This window comes from Taeniopygia guttata, chromosome 15 (genome assembly GCF_048771995.1).
Source record: "Taeniopygia guttata chromosome 15, bTaeGut7.mat, whole genome shotgun sequence".
In the NCBI taxonomy this organism is placed as follows: domain Eukaryota; kingdom Metazoa; phylum Chordata; class Aves; order Passeriformes; family Estrildidae; genus Taeniopygia; species Taeniopygia guttata.
Window position 1 is genome coordinate 6,002,880 of NC_133040.1, and position 14,966 is coordinate 6,017,845.

The window sequence follows — 14,966 nt, forward strand, 5'->3', positions numbered from 1 at the left end:
AGCAGTTGGATGTTTTCCACCACCACCCCTTTTTCCCCTCCTAGCCTATACAAACCCAGTTTCTTCAATTTTTTTTCTTTCATGTCACATCCTTCAGCTCCCTATGCATCCTAATGGTTTTCTGATGGATTTGGTCCAGTACTGGAAGGGAGGAAAACTGGATGCAGAATTCCAGATGTGCCCTCACAGCAGGAATCAGTTCCCTTGACCTGCTGGCTGTGTGCATAACACAGCCCAGTCCTTGGTCAGCCTTCATCGCTGGGAGCTGTCACTGCTCATGGATGAAATTGGATGTTGTTCTGATAATTTGGAGAAGGCTTTCACTTAAGGTGAAGTATTTTAGGAACTTTTAAAATGATATCTGGAAAAAAATTCCAAACCCAGAAACATTTTATTAAGTGATTTCAATTGTATTTGATTTTGATTTCCAGGTCACTCAAATGAAGTGTATGGAGCTATAAATGTATTCAAAAATATAGCTTCTGTGTTATTGTATTGTAAGGTAAATAAATAATGATAATGTAATAATGTGAAATTCAGCAGTATAGTTCATTTCAGTTGATTTTGCTGAGTGAAATCTGTGTTCTGTTAATTGGCAGGATGGTTATTAGAGACACTGGTTTGCTTGTGGATGAATCTCCTTTTCAGAAGAGAGCTTGTTTTCCTTTGCTTTAGTACAACTTTTGGGTATATGTTTGAGCTATTGTCAAACTTGTCTTTTTGCAAGGTGCACAAAAAACCAAATGCAGTTCATTGTCAGCTCTGAGGAGGTAGATTGGTAAGATAATTACAGCTTACAGTAGATGTCACTGATTCATATAGGGTTATTTGATGGTAGGTCCTTTGGCAGGGTTTCCTGTGCTCCATCGGGGGCAGGAGTTGGTTTCTGTTTCAGGAGCATTCCCGTCTCCACCCGTTTCCGCGGGGGAGAGCCGGTGCAGGGACAGCCCCGGGCCCCCCCAGCCCCTGCTGCACCCTCGGTGCCCCGGCTGCCTCCACTGCCTGGGCTTGTGCTGTGCCCCTCCAGCCCAGCGACCTCTTAGTGGTGGGTTCAATACTGCTTTGTGTATATATATCTTGTAGCAAGGCTGTAATATAAATATTTTTCAGTTAGATTTGGGCAGACTCTTCATGACAGTTGAGTTTTAGCAGAGTTGTTCACATGCTTTTACTGTCCATCTGTTTGCAGTACCCAAAATCACAACCACCTAAGTTCCCCTAAGAGGAAATCTCTTTTCTTGGACGTTCTTCTTTTGTATTATAAGAGAATTTTCATAAAATACTGAAATACTCTGTGGTGATTAGGATGCAAATGAGAGTTTTTGTTACATGGTGGAAAGTAATTCGTCTGTGTTGTGGGTATGTTTTAAGTACGAGCAACTCGCAATTAGGCTACAGTTTATAATGTGCAATTACTTCATTTTGCAGTTTTTCTTAACATTAGCAGCTGCCACTGCAGTACATTACTTCTTGCTTCTTCAGAAGGAAGGCAGATTGCTTCACCAAATATTGCTGATGTGTCCTGAGTAAAATTTCAGGTCATTTGAGCACTCCAAATCAATACTCCCCAAAATGCTTCAGTCCAGAATTTGCTCAGTTTTATTGGGATTTGGATGTTGCAAAATATCCTAAATGACATTCAGGTTGACTTTTATATTGGATTTTTTTTTTTAGTGCTTCATAATTGTGAAATAGCTTCCTTTCAGCTACTGTAGCCAACATGTCTTAATGCTGATACCTCCTCTGAACAAACCACCAAGCAGTGAATATGCTGAGGGTTTAGAAACATCGAAAAAACATGCAGAAAATGCCTTGTAATCTGATACAAGGGGAAGCAACTTCTGATAGTGGTGAGATGCACACTCAGTGCTAGTGGTTTGGTTGTTTTGGTTTGCAAGTGAAATACTGAACTAGCCGTGGCAGAGTGGACAGTAGCAATGACCTTGTTTTCATCAGTGCTTTGAGATAGTTTTCATTATGCACTGATGTTTCTGTCAGGTTTAGGAAAATCTCTGCTTTTGAGTGTGCATGGATGATTTTGTTCTATTTTCTGTTGGAATGAAATACAGTGAACTATCTCTTCTGAAGATTTATGTGGTACGGAATCAATTAAATAAGCTGATTTTAGGAGGAGTATATGGGATATAAGTCAAATTAGAACCTTAGCAGACAAAGGACAAAACCACACTGGAGGATTTGTTAATCCTATCACCACTCACAGCTCTCTGGTAGTGTTCTGCCTTCTCTCTAGGAAGGGGAAGTGTTTCCTGCACACGTTTATGATTTGTGCTTTGCTGCTTGGAATGTGGTGGTTGTTTTTCAGGCTCTGGAGTAACAGTGATGATGTTGCTGACCTGTCCTTTGCTGTCCTGGTGGGTTTTTGTTGCCCCTTGAGGAGCCTTAAGCACAGGGCTCAACCTCATGGGCTGTGTGGAGGCTGAGCTCTCCTGGGAGGCCCAGACACCTGAGCCGGGCTTTGCAGGGCTGAGCCTTGCAGGCTGGCCTCTGCTGATCTCGGGCTGTGCTGCTGTGCAGGGGCAGCTTTTCCCTTTATGCCTCTGCTCTGTCACTCCTTCCTCTTCTCTTGTGCTGGGGCCTGCACAGCATTGGCTGTGTTGGAAAGCTGGTTTAGCTGAAGAGTGACTTCATAAAAAAATAAAATTGAAAGGTGAGAAGCTGAAATGATGGATACAAAGCCCTGTGAGTGCTGGTGCTGACACAGGAGGGGAATAGGACTATGCAGGTAAAAGCTTCTTTACTCTTCTTGCTTCAACTTGGAGCTGCTTTAGTTCTCTGAACCTACACAAAGGCACTGCTCCAACCAAAAAAGTGAGAAAGGGCAGGGATGTGAGGCATGAAAGGGAGAGTGAACCACAGCCCCTCCTTTGAATTCACTGAGACCTTAGGTTATGTTGTGCTGCTGAGCTCTTACAATTTTAGCCCAAAACTCATTCCCACAGGAATTTATATACAGAGGAGAAAGATAGTGATATTTAATACTGTAAATTTTTATCAAAAGTGATGAGTGCCTTGGGAATGAATTTATTTCACAGATGCCAAAGGGCCTTTAAATGTAGTGAAGTTTGTTAAATTCGGCATTGATGCTATCAAAGGAAATACTGGCAGTGGAGAACCAGTAAACCTCTAAATAGGGAAGGGAAGTGGGAAGGGAAGAAATAGATAAAGTGAGATGTAAGAGTTTTCTATTTTCTGAAGACTAACTTGAAGTGGCTTAAAACAGAGTAGGCATACGTGGTGGTTTGAAGTCTGTGTTCTACAATTAAAGGTATGGAAAGAAAAATACACATTAGAAGAGATTGAGAGAATTGATTTTTTTTTTCCAAACAACTAAGATTAATCAAAGCACCATAAAATTAAATATCATTTTTAACCAAACAGTACAGAACCTTGGGTGAAATAACCAGTATTTTTCTAATGCTGGTATTAAGGTGTAGTTCTAGAACTGCTGCTCTTCAGAGTTCTGTTTATTAGGTGCTAACAAAACATAAATCATCTGGTCTGCCACACCCAGGATTATGAATTGACTGAGCTTCTGGCAAAAGTAATTAATTTAACAGACTCCATTTTGCATGACTAGCTATTCATTTTCAAAGTACTAGGAGTGATCTAAGGAATTATACTGTTAAGTAATTATTATGTGCATAGTAAGTAGCTTAAAATTGAATTTTTTGCAAGGATCCATCAAATACTACTTTTCAAATTCTGAAAAATAAAATTGTGTCTTTGTAACCTAATAGAGCCTAGAATGGTTTGAGTTGGAAGGGACCTTTAGAATCAAGTATATCTAGCCCCATGCAGGGACACCTTCCACCAAACCAGGTTGCTCCAAGCCCTCTCCAGCCTGGTCTGGAACACCTCCAGGGATGGGGCATCCACAGCTGCTCTGGGAAGCCTGTGCCAGTGTCTCATCAGTATTAATTAGATTTATTTGAGCAGATACGATGAAATTAAATGAAAGCAAATATGTTATGAAAGTGCCTTAAGAATTTGTGGTGTGAAGGGCAAAAACCTGTAGTAGATCAGATCTGAGTAAAATAATTTCAGAGTCATTATTCACCTTTGCCATGGGAGGAAGGAGTTGGCGTAATTGTAGCAGGAAGCTTTACTATCAGGATTGATTTGGAATGTTAAGAGGAAGATGACTGAAGCAGTAGGTGGTAGAGGTGAAGACAGTGCTGTTCCAGTTTGACCCAGTAAGCCTCAGAGGTTAACTAAAAGCACAGTGGAGTCTGCGGGGCTCACATGGGCACCTTGCTATGGACTTGTGGTAAAATAAAGGGCACTGATTTAGAAATTATATTTCTTTTCTCCCTTTTTGGGTTTTTGTTTGTTCTTTTTTAAAGAATCTAATGGTGAGGTAACTCTCCATTTTCATGGGTTGAGGACTTTCCTACATAGCAGGAGTTAGTCTGTAAAACTGAATCTTTAATGGAGAAACATAGACGTGTATTAAGATGCCCCTGTTTCTGTAGTTCATTTCCTGAATTCTCAGCTGACAAACCTGAGAAATGCTTTGTTATTGAGGACCTCTTCTAGAGAAAGCTGAGAGATCAAAATGAAACTGCGACATGGCTTGTCTTTTTATAAACCGGTTTCTTGAAACAAGGCAAATGTATCGCAATATAAGTAGGCACTTGTTCCTTCTAAAACCAGGTGCTGGTTTTGTAAATTAGTGCTAATAAAAAAGTTTAATGAATACACACTTGTCTTCAAAATATTATGAATAAATGGAGGAAAGTAACAAATATTTCTAGTAAACGTAGGTGTTTACAGTTGGCTACCAAAAATACATTCAACAGTGTAAAAATGACACATTACTCAGTGTCCTCAAATAGTCTTTGACTATTTTTATCCTTTTTCCAGTCTTTTTATTAAAAAAGCCATACACTGTAGCCTCTCTCTCTGGTTTAATCATGTAGAAGAAGAAAGTAATTATTCTGAAGAATCTGGAAGGGTTAACATCTGATTATTAACAAAACAGCTCCAAACAAAAAACCCAAAACCCTCTGCAAGTCTGCACTTTTGCCACCACCATCCCCCATCCCCAAAAGTTACAGAGAACAGTCTGTTACAGTGGTTGTTACTGTGTCATAATAATGCATTATTTTATTTTCAGGAGTCTTAAAAATAAGTTTAAGCTATTTGCATTGTAACTTGATAAATGTCAGCGTGTTGTGGAAATGTCCATGATTGAGCTAAATGTAGACCAAATGAAAAGATTAAAGATCTCCATAGAGCAGCTTGCTTGCTGGGAATTATTTTTGCCTTTCCTATTCTGTGTATAAACCGAATTACCCAATATTTCACAAAGATTCTTATCTTTGGATATGCCCTTGGAATCATGTTTCCACAGCAACACAAAGCTACTGATAAAAAAACTCCCTTTTAAACTTCAAATCAGTCTTTTATTTAGAGTTGTAATTAGGATGTTTGCCGGTAGCATTGTGTATTTTGTGTGTGTGTGCTGAGAGCAGCCTGTAAAACAGCCACGAGGTGAATAATCCTGGAAATGTTGGAAGCACATCCCGCGGTGGGGAAGGCTGCAGGCAGCGGCAGAGGAGCAGCAGTTGTTTTTCAGTGAGGGACCGGCCCTGTGTGGGATGCAGGGACTGCCAGGAGCTGGCTCCTTTCCTGCCGCCAGCTGCGGCGTGCTCTCACTTGTTCCAGTTCTGCCCCAAATGCAACATGCGAGGAATAGGAATGGTGGAAGAACGTGCAGAGGCATTGTGGGCAGCAGGGGCTGAGCTTTGGCGCTCGGCCACACGTGCCTGGAGAGAGGAGAAAGCTTCCCCTGCCGCCGGGGAGCTCACGGGCGCGGGGCGCACGCAGCGCTGTGCCCGGAGCTGCCGCGCCTTTCTGCTCACCGCTCCTGGAGCAGCCCCGCCCTGGGCTCTGTGTGAGAAGGAAGTTGGTACCAGAGAGTAGAAGGATAAAAAACCGGCTTTAAAAGTTACGTGGTGCAACTTCTTGGGTTATAAATGCTCGTTTGTTTATTTTATGCAGCTGTGCCTGATGTTTTACTTAGTCAAAAATGTATTATGTATTTACAAGATACTTAAAATCGGGAATGATAAACTCTGCTGCTGGGGCTTGTATTGATTTTCACACGATGTTGCAAAAGGGTCTAAATAACGGTGCCGTTGCAGGTCGTCACAGGTTAGTAACTACAGCTTGAAACAGGAATAATGCTGTGGCTACAACAGTTGGGCAGTTGCAAAATCTGTATGTAAATTTATCACATTACAGATAAATAGCACTCACAGCTCAATGGCTACTTCAGCTTGTGAGGCTGCACATGATTGGCGTGGAAATAAATTTTCGCTTCTAAATATTTAAAGTGCTGGTTCTAGATTCATCGTAATGGGACAGTTCTGTGGGTGATGGTCAGTATATGTGCTTAACGATTAGAAACTAGAAGCTATAAACTGGCACTCTAAGAGTTCTTAATATGGGAACTGTTATTCCCACTTTACAAATTTTTGTCTTCTCTGGAAAGAAGTCAAGATAGTAGAAAGTTCCTGACTTCAGAAGGTGTCCCAGTTAACTGCTTCATTGCAAATATAACCAGTTGTTGTGAGGTTTAGTAGAAGCTGACAGCCCAGACAAATAGGTTACACTGTGCACACTGGGACAGCGCTGCCAGAATGCAAATAACCTAAATTTAGGATACACTGGGAGGCGGATGAGATGTGCTGGGGAGCTGATCCTGGTCGGACTGCAGGGGGAGCACGGGTGATCAGGAGTTGCAAATGAGATCAGTAATTGCGGCTGCGGCTGCAACCCGCAGAGCTGAGCTGCTGCACGGGCTGCAGGGAGATGCACCGGGGCTGCATTTGCACCTTCAGAGTGGTTTTGTTTGCAAATACTGGAATGCACACTATGAGCAGCATATTTCTTCAGCAGAGCTCTGGGGAGGAGTGTGCAAATCTGCTGCTGGTGGCAGGCAGTGAACGGCTGGAGGGAGGGAGAGCTTGGGAAATGGTTCGGTCTCCCTTACAAAGGACCCAGTTCTGTGAGTTTGAGGGGTCTCCTGCATAGTCAGTCAGTTATTTCGATAGGGCTTCATAGGCCAAATAGGGGTCTGGTTGTGGTCTGACTCTTCAATTCCACTGAAGTTTGGTCTAATATGTAGCTTTTACACTTTCCTATAGCACATGTCAAATCAAGAAGGCATTTTTTTAAGGGTCACAGAGTTTACTTAAGGCAGTATGTGCTTTAAGGGCTGTGGCTGAGAATGTGAAATGGTATTAACTAGATAATACAGATTCTCAATGTACCTGCATTATGCATGACATTTAAAATATTATGCACCAGCAAGTGTACGTGACTGCTTGTATGATTAGCTTCTTGCTCATAGAAGTTGAGATAATCCCTCGGATGTTTAATCAAGTAACAGAAAGGCTTATATTTCAAAAAGTGTGACATCAGAAATAAATCCAGTATCCCCTTTAATGTTTCAGCTAGACAGTATTTCAGTGTTACTCCTCTCAGCTGAGGCAATGGAAGCTTAGCTGTGTTAGTGTGGGGAAATACGATACAAACAGAAAGATGACTGTGTGGGGAGGGTACCCTAGAGAGGAAACTGATTGCATCTTTATTCCAAATACACAGCTGTTTTTCCTCAGTGAACCAGGTGTATTGCAGTTGAACCATCACTCTGCATAGCTGCTGCTGTCCAGTCCTTTGAAAGGACATAAGATTCTGCATTGTGGCAGAAAAAATGCTCAGGTCAGTACAGAGGAGGAGGCAGGAGGTTTCTTTATAATGGTGAAATGGCCCACAGGATTCTTTCCCAAATCCAGGTTGTTCGTGCTTCAAAGTTATTTCTGATTTTGTTTTCTGCTTGTGACCGACCTCACTGGTCTATTGTAAACACCACAGGTGATGAGCTAAGAAAATTACTGGAGGAATTTTCTTGGAGGCGACGCCAAGTTCCACTTACAGCACTTGGTTATTATCTATTTTGGGATGGAGGAGCTGCTAATGTGTTATCTATACATATGCAGTAGCAACAGTTGTAATGAATACTTGCTCAGCATGTGGCATTTCAAAGCTCCCCATGGAGCATTTGAGTTCAGTGTTTCTAGGGGCAAATAAATGGTGCTGTCTGTGGGTCCAGGCCAGGGCTGGGGATGCAGACAGGTCAAAGGGATTGAGTGGGAAGACCGTGCAAAAAGGATATTGTTACAGTTACATGTGCATGTGCTGTATGAAGATCTTACTGATGACCCTAACTGACTGAAGTGTATGTCCATTTGAATAATGAAAGTGAGAAATTTTAAGCAGTTTTGCATCCAGTGATGACATTTTTATTTAATTGAATAATGAAAGTGAGAAATTTTAAAGTTTTGCATCCAGTGATGACAGTACCATTTCAAAAACACCTTATTGCACCACATTTCTGCTTAGTTATCAAAGAGCCTTGATGTGGCCTCTGAGGTCTCCTTTTCTAATTGGATCTTTGCATTTTATTCTGCTTTACCTAGTCACCAGGTATCTGGACATCTCAGCAGAGTAAGGCACATTAAAAGTGTATCAAAGAAAGTTCTGGGACTCAATTATAGAAAACTGGTGGGGTGTAAAGCCTCCTTGGCTAGTATGATTATATTTTTAAATTAAATAGTTGAGGCTAACAGAAATGTGTATGGAATGTAGGCTTGATTATTTTTTAATTTCCTAATAATGCATTAGTGGGCTTGAGTAGGGACAAGAATCATACAAACACATCTAAATTCTAATTAATTGAATTACCATATGCTTCTAATCCAGTAGACGATATTATAATGAGATGCTTTGTCATTTATATAAACAAGACCATAGAAAACATACTAAAACTTGTTAGAATTCATAGTCCAGATTTCAGAAAATTAGGTATGTTTTACTGAGACTTTTAATTAGACTCAGGCTGTGATATTCTTCATGAATGCGTAGGCACATTGAACAGAGCTACTCTTTATTGAGCCTGTTTATTGGTGTAGCTGGGAATGGAGTTCTGAGCTCCTGGAAAGTCGTGTAAATGTAGGAGGCAGCGAGTTCCTTACCATGGGTAACAATCACTGTGATCCTCATTGTGCTTCCACTCCATGTGTGTACCTGGATACAGCTTTCTTTCCTCGGACTCTTGCAACTGAATTGGGAAAGGTGTTGTCAGAAATTCTCCATCCCTTTTGTTTTTCCGTGTCTGTTGCAGAGGTGCTGACAGTGTAGATGGATGAAAGCGTGAAAGAGTGTGACAGCTGGTATTACTTGTGGGAGCTGGACACAGGATGTGGTATTCTGCTGCTTAAGAGATCATTTCTGGAGGTTTTTCTGCAGCCCGAAGTGAACGGGTTAACTCTAGATGAGCTTTCTCAAACTTCTGATGATTGCAGCATATAGAAAAAAAACATCAGACTCGGTTGTTGCACAGGCTGATAAATAAAAATAAAAGGACAAATACCTTTTTCTGTGTGCAGTACGCATGAACCAGAGACTCCAAGTCAGCTGGGGGAGCCGATGGCTGTAGAGACCCAAATAGGCTGGTGAAAGTACAACAGTGTTTTGTCAGTTCCCCAAACTAAAAGGTGTGTCACTGTCACCTCTCCCCATTTGATAAAGTAAATGTAAACAAAATGTACCACCCTGTATTAAATTAATTTACATTCTTTCTTTTTTAATTAAATTAATTTAATGTTCCTTGTAATTGATATTATTGATTCTCTTCTAGTTCTGCTTATGATAACGTCAACAAAGTTCGAGTTGCTATAAAGAAAATCAGTCCTTTTGAGCATCAGACATACTGCCAGAGAACTCTGAGAGAGATCAAGATCCTACTGCGCTTCAGGCATGAGAATATTATTGGAATAAATGACATTATCAGAGCTCCAACTATTGAACAGATGAAAGATGTGTATCCTTTCAAAGTCTTACTTGGCATCATTAGTAATGGTTGCCTCCTCTCTTTTGATTGTTTCTTCCCCTTCATCCTCTTCCTTCCTAAATATTAATAAAATATTAATAAATAATTTGGCTTCTATTATTGTAAATCAAAAGGGAAGTTAATAGTATTTGATCAGTTTATAGTTTTGATGTAGATGAGCACTAGTTTAATTCTTTCTTTTCCAGGAAAAGATAATATCTTCTGTCTTCCAAGGCAAAGAACTCAACAGTGTAGAGAAGATTTCGTTTAGTCACATAATTCTAAAACTATATTTGCTCTTAGTAGAGCTGCTGTTAACAACTGGTTGCTTTGATGAGAAAATAAAATGGCCAGACTGCTATAATTGTCTCAAATTTTCTTGAATTAAGGGGGAAGAAAATTTTACTTAACTCATTCCTGTCAAAGCAAAAAAAAAACCCAAATAAACCCACTTCGTTTAATTTTCATCACAATGTTATTAAAAAAATAATCTGAATTACTATATTGGGATTTAATTTTGGTAAGAGAAGGATTGTTGTAGCATAATAAATATATATAGTAGAGAAGAACAGCCGAATTTTTAAAGTGGGTAGATGGTGAGGAAGATTGATCAGAAATTATGAGATCTACATTCCTGGTTTTATGCAATTGCAACCAAGTATCTTGGAAGCTTATTACTCATTAACCAAAAAAACACCCTTTGTTTCTTGGCAAGCAGGATAGGAATCAGATGAAATTAAGATTCCAATAAAAGTCAAGCTCTACTATGAAGAAATAGAGATTTGTGATTATTAATTTGAGAGGATCACATGCTGGTGCCTCTTTATTCTGTAAAGGGCTGCATCGTGGAACAGGATTGATTGGATTCCAAACTTCTAAAGCAAGAATCAGCTAGATGATTTCATAATTGTCATCAAACAGACAAATAAGAGAGAAAAGATGTTCTAGAAGTTTCCTTGGGTACAGTACATTGATATCTGATGTGACACCAAGTTTTTTTGCTGCCTTACATCTAATACCTCACAGATACATTGTGCAAGATCTTATGGAGACAGATCTTTACAAGCTCCTAAAGACTCAACACCTCAGCAACGACCACATTTGTTACTTCCTTTACCAGATTCTGAGAGGGTTAAAATATATCCATTCAGCCAATGTGCTTCACCGTGACCTCAAACCTTCAAACCTGCTGCTTAACACCACATGTGATCTCAAGGTGAGTTGAAATTTCTTATAGATTTTCCATGAATGTGGGGTTTTTACTGGGTATTAATTTGATTTTTGTCCTGGAAAGATTGCCAAAACATTATTTGGTTTGATAAAATAATTATCAAGATTTGAGTGACTAAGAATCTGTTGGACTGCTGTAATGAGTGCATCACTGTTTCCATCTGGAGGCTGACTTGGAAACAGCCTCTTTGAAAGCTGGGTTAAAATACTGATCTGAAGCAGCATCATATTTACCTCAAAAGTAAACTCAGAACTGTGTATGTTTCAAGATTTGATTTCTCTGTTTACACTGTTAATATTTTGTTGTTGGAAAAGGACTTCATATTAGCGGGCAGCTAAAGCACCATCTGAGATTCAGTGCTGATTAAATGCATGGCAATTACTTAGGGAGGGAATGTTCCTAATTTGCATTTCCAGTGATCAGCTCTGTACTCGTTAATACTACAGAAGGATGAGCTTAGAGCTGTTATGATTCTTGGAAATTGTCAGCTCAGTACTTAGTGGCATTCAATAAAGCAAACCAAGTGTGAAGAAATAGAACAGAAATAGAGAATAAAACAGAAAACATGCCATTCTGTACCTTTCAGTTGGTTTTGAGTCGTCAGTGTGATCATAGTTATCACACTCTCCTGGTGATATGAGGAGAGCAGGATTTCAGGGTACTGCTCTCCATAACACAAAGAGCTATTTAGACTGGATTGCCTCTGCTGAGGAGTTGAGGAATCCAATAGAATTTGCCAACACTGATAATGTTGTCAGTGGCATAGGGATGGTGAGTAGGGAGCAGTTTGTGTTCACTGTCCTTACCTATGGAAAAGGCTGGGAGGGAGGAAAGGAGCAGATGAAATTTACTTGCAGCTTGGTTAAGCTGTGGAATTTGGTATCACAGAGCACTGTAGATATTGCAGTTTTTAAAAAAACACCAAGCAAGTTAGCAGAAAAATACTCTTAATTGGGTGCTCCCTGAGGTTTAGAGTCACACAGTGGCAGATCCGTGTAAGATGAGAGAGGCATTGGAATATGTTTCCCTTTTCACTGTACATCATGTGCAGCTGCTGGCCACTGATGGAGTGGAATTGCTGAGTTTACAGTGCTTGCTCCCAGGTGGTGCAACTGTGTTTGTTGAATACTATGTTGCTCCTAATTACCCTTTGATTTTTAGTGTAGCTCTAACTTTCTCAATAAACAAACTACAAAACAAAAATACCCTCTTCAAAGTGAAGAAGTGAAGTGAACCAGTTGTGGGCTGTACAGGTTTGTCACAATTCCAAGAGTGTCACACAATTCCTTGCTGTTTGTATGCTTGTCCATTCTAAAGGCTGGCTACATGATCAATTCTGTCTACATAATGAAAATTCACAATTAATAAAACAACCAACAATTGTTACCTACTGCAGCAGGCATGAAAAGAAGGTGATGAGAGAGGGATTATTTAAAGGAAAACTGCAAGTTAGTGTTTGTTTCACGATTTTACCAGTTGCTCAGGAGATGCAACTGTTTGAACCACCATCTTATCAGTAGCAATTGAACTTGATGTCTCTGTTTCTTTTTACACAAATACACAGAGGCACAGGCTACTCAACAGTACAACTGCAGATATTTCAGTATATTAGTAGTACTGTTGGTGTCATTTCATTTGCCTAGTAAATGGTTGCATGTACATGATCCTCCTAAATCTTTCCATCTGCTTGATAGCTTCATCCAGTTTTAAGCCATCTCTGTTTAAAAAACCCCGATAGTGATTGAAAGAACATTGTTTTCAAGAAGTGGAAGCTAAATATATAGATAGGATGCTGGTTCTATTTATTTATTTATTTATTTATTTATTGGTTTAAAATTTATTTAGCAGGGAAGTAATTTCTTCTGTCTCAGTAGCATTTGTTCTGTCTCTACAAGGCATGAAGCACTGACTGATATACCTGGCTCTTTCATGATGTAGTTTTTTATTCTCTGCCATGACTTAGTGAAAATGCCAAGAAAATTTGCCTGTTATTGTATTGCTCTCAGATTATTTATTTTATTTTTTTTACTGTTTTCGTTCACGTGGAGAAGCCTAAAAACCAATTCCTGGTGCTTTGCCTGCTACACATCATTTGTACAGGCACAGTGGCCCCACAGCCCCTCCAGCAGGGCAGCTGCTCTCTCTGTCCTGTCCTGTCCTGTCTGCCTTCCCCAGCTGCAGCCAGAGCTGTGCCCTCCCTCCCCCGGGGCTGCAGGCAGAGCCCTGGATCTCCAGCGTCCCTGTCACTCTGCTCTCACTCCTGTAAGCTCTGCAGCCAAAACCTCTTCCTTGCAGCTTCAACCTTGAAGTCTCTCTCACTAATGGTGTTTCTGCTTTTCTGCTTAACCTGTTTCTGCTCCAATCAGCAGGGGTTTTTTGTCATTTTAATGAGCTCTCTTTGTCATTTTTCTTCCTTTCCATCCCATGAGCATTTTTCTACTTGAGTTGAGAGATTCAGAGACATCTTCTGTAATTCAGTTCTTGCTTTTCACTGTGGACCAGAGAGTGTCTTTCTCCTTTTGTTTTAATAGTAACAAACCCTAGCACGTTGCTTTTGTGTAATACTGAAATTCTGCACAAGTCTCTTTGCCTGTAATCTTATCTAGCTTTTTCCGAGGTTAGGAAGGGATTACAACAATTTTGCCTGCTGCATAATTATTTTCTGAAGTCTCTAAGCTGTTCTCTTACGGTTTCTTCATTTCTGTCTTTAGAGGAGGCTCTTCTGATTATTTCTACTGAGTCTCTTTATGTAAGCTAATTGCACACAAGGCAGCTGATCTGTTCCTGTAGCCTGGGAGAACCTTGCCATGCTGTAAAAAGGTTCTTTTTGGTATTGTTTTATAAGGATTCAGGGAGCTGGGTTTATTTTTTTAATATGTAGCTAAAGTAATGGCATGCAGCTTGGCTTATGACATTCATCATTGCCTTTTCTTCAGACCCTCTGTGTAACAGTCAGCTGCTGAATCTTGTCTTTCAGATGTAGCTTTTAGTCAGATTAAGTATTTCTTCCCTAACTGATCTATCAGTTATTTCACTGACAGGCCGTCCCCACAGGAAAATTAAGAAATATCTGCCAGGGCAAAGTGAGGTTTCTGTGGTTTTGGTAGGATTTTCCATTACTGACTTTATTGACTACAGCCTATTTTCACTTCACATTTTCAGTATAATCACTGTACAGAATTAACTATCTAAGAGTAAATATTATAAAACAAATATAGCAGAGGAACCTCCCACTGTTTGCCACTCCTACATTTGATGCCTGGTTTTCCTGAGACTATGTATTCTTTCATGGAAATACACTTTGTGTGTCAATCATAACCTAGTATTTTTTGGGGGGTAGCAGAAGCTTGTGAATGTGTCTAATGTACCACTCAACAACCTTGCCATTGACCTTTGGAATGGTAAGAAAGGAACAGCTGCTCTGCTCTACAACAGGCTGTCTTCACATTTTCAGTTTTTTTAATTTCTCTCTAGACACTAAATAGCTCTGAAAACCTTGGAGCCTCCTTACCAGAGTATAACAAAAAACACCTCTTTCTTTTTGCTGAACTTGCTAGTCTAAATCGGTGTTTGTTTTTCTTTTCATAGTTAGATAAATCTATTAGCTTTATAAAGGGATTGAGAAATATTTTCTTTCTTGTGTTTTGTTTTTGGGGGAATTTTTTTTTGTCTTTTAGGCTTATGCTTCCTTCAGCAGCCCATAATCTCTCCAGTCTACCATTATCTCATGATTGGATAGGTTGTTTCTTTTGCAAAGATGCAATTATGATGATAGCTTTTGTAAAATCGGGTGTTGAAATTGGTTACATATGTGTT

At 40.0% G+C, this 14,966-nt stretch overlaps 1 protein-coding gene across 1 annotated transcript in view; it reads left to right on the forward strand.

The window, feature by feature from the left end:
* Positions 1-14,966, forward strand: part of MAPK1 (mitogen-activated protein kinase 1) — a 33,492-nt gene that overhangs the window by 6,153 nt on the left and 12,373 nt on the right. The window contains exons 2-3 of the mRNA XM_030285619.4: positions 9,728-9,910; positions 10,946-11,135. Of these exons, the coding sequence (XP_030141479.1) occupies positions 9,728-9,910; positions 10,946-11,135 (373 nt within the window). The remainder of the gene's footprint in view (positions 1-9,727; positions 9,911-10,945; positions 11,136-14,966) is intronic.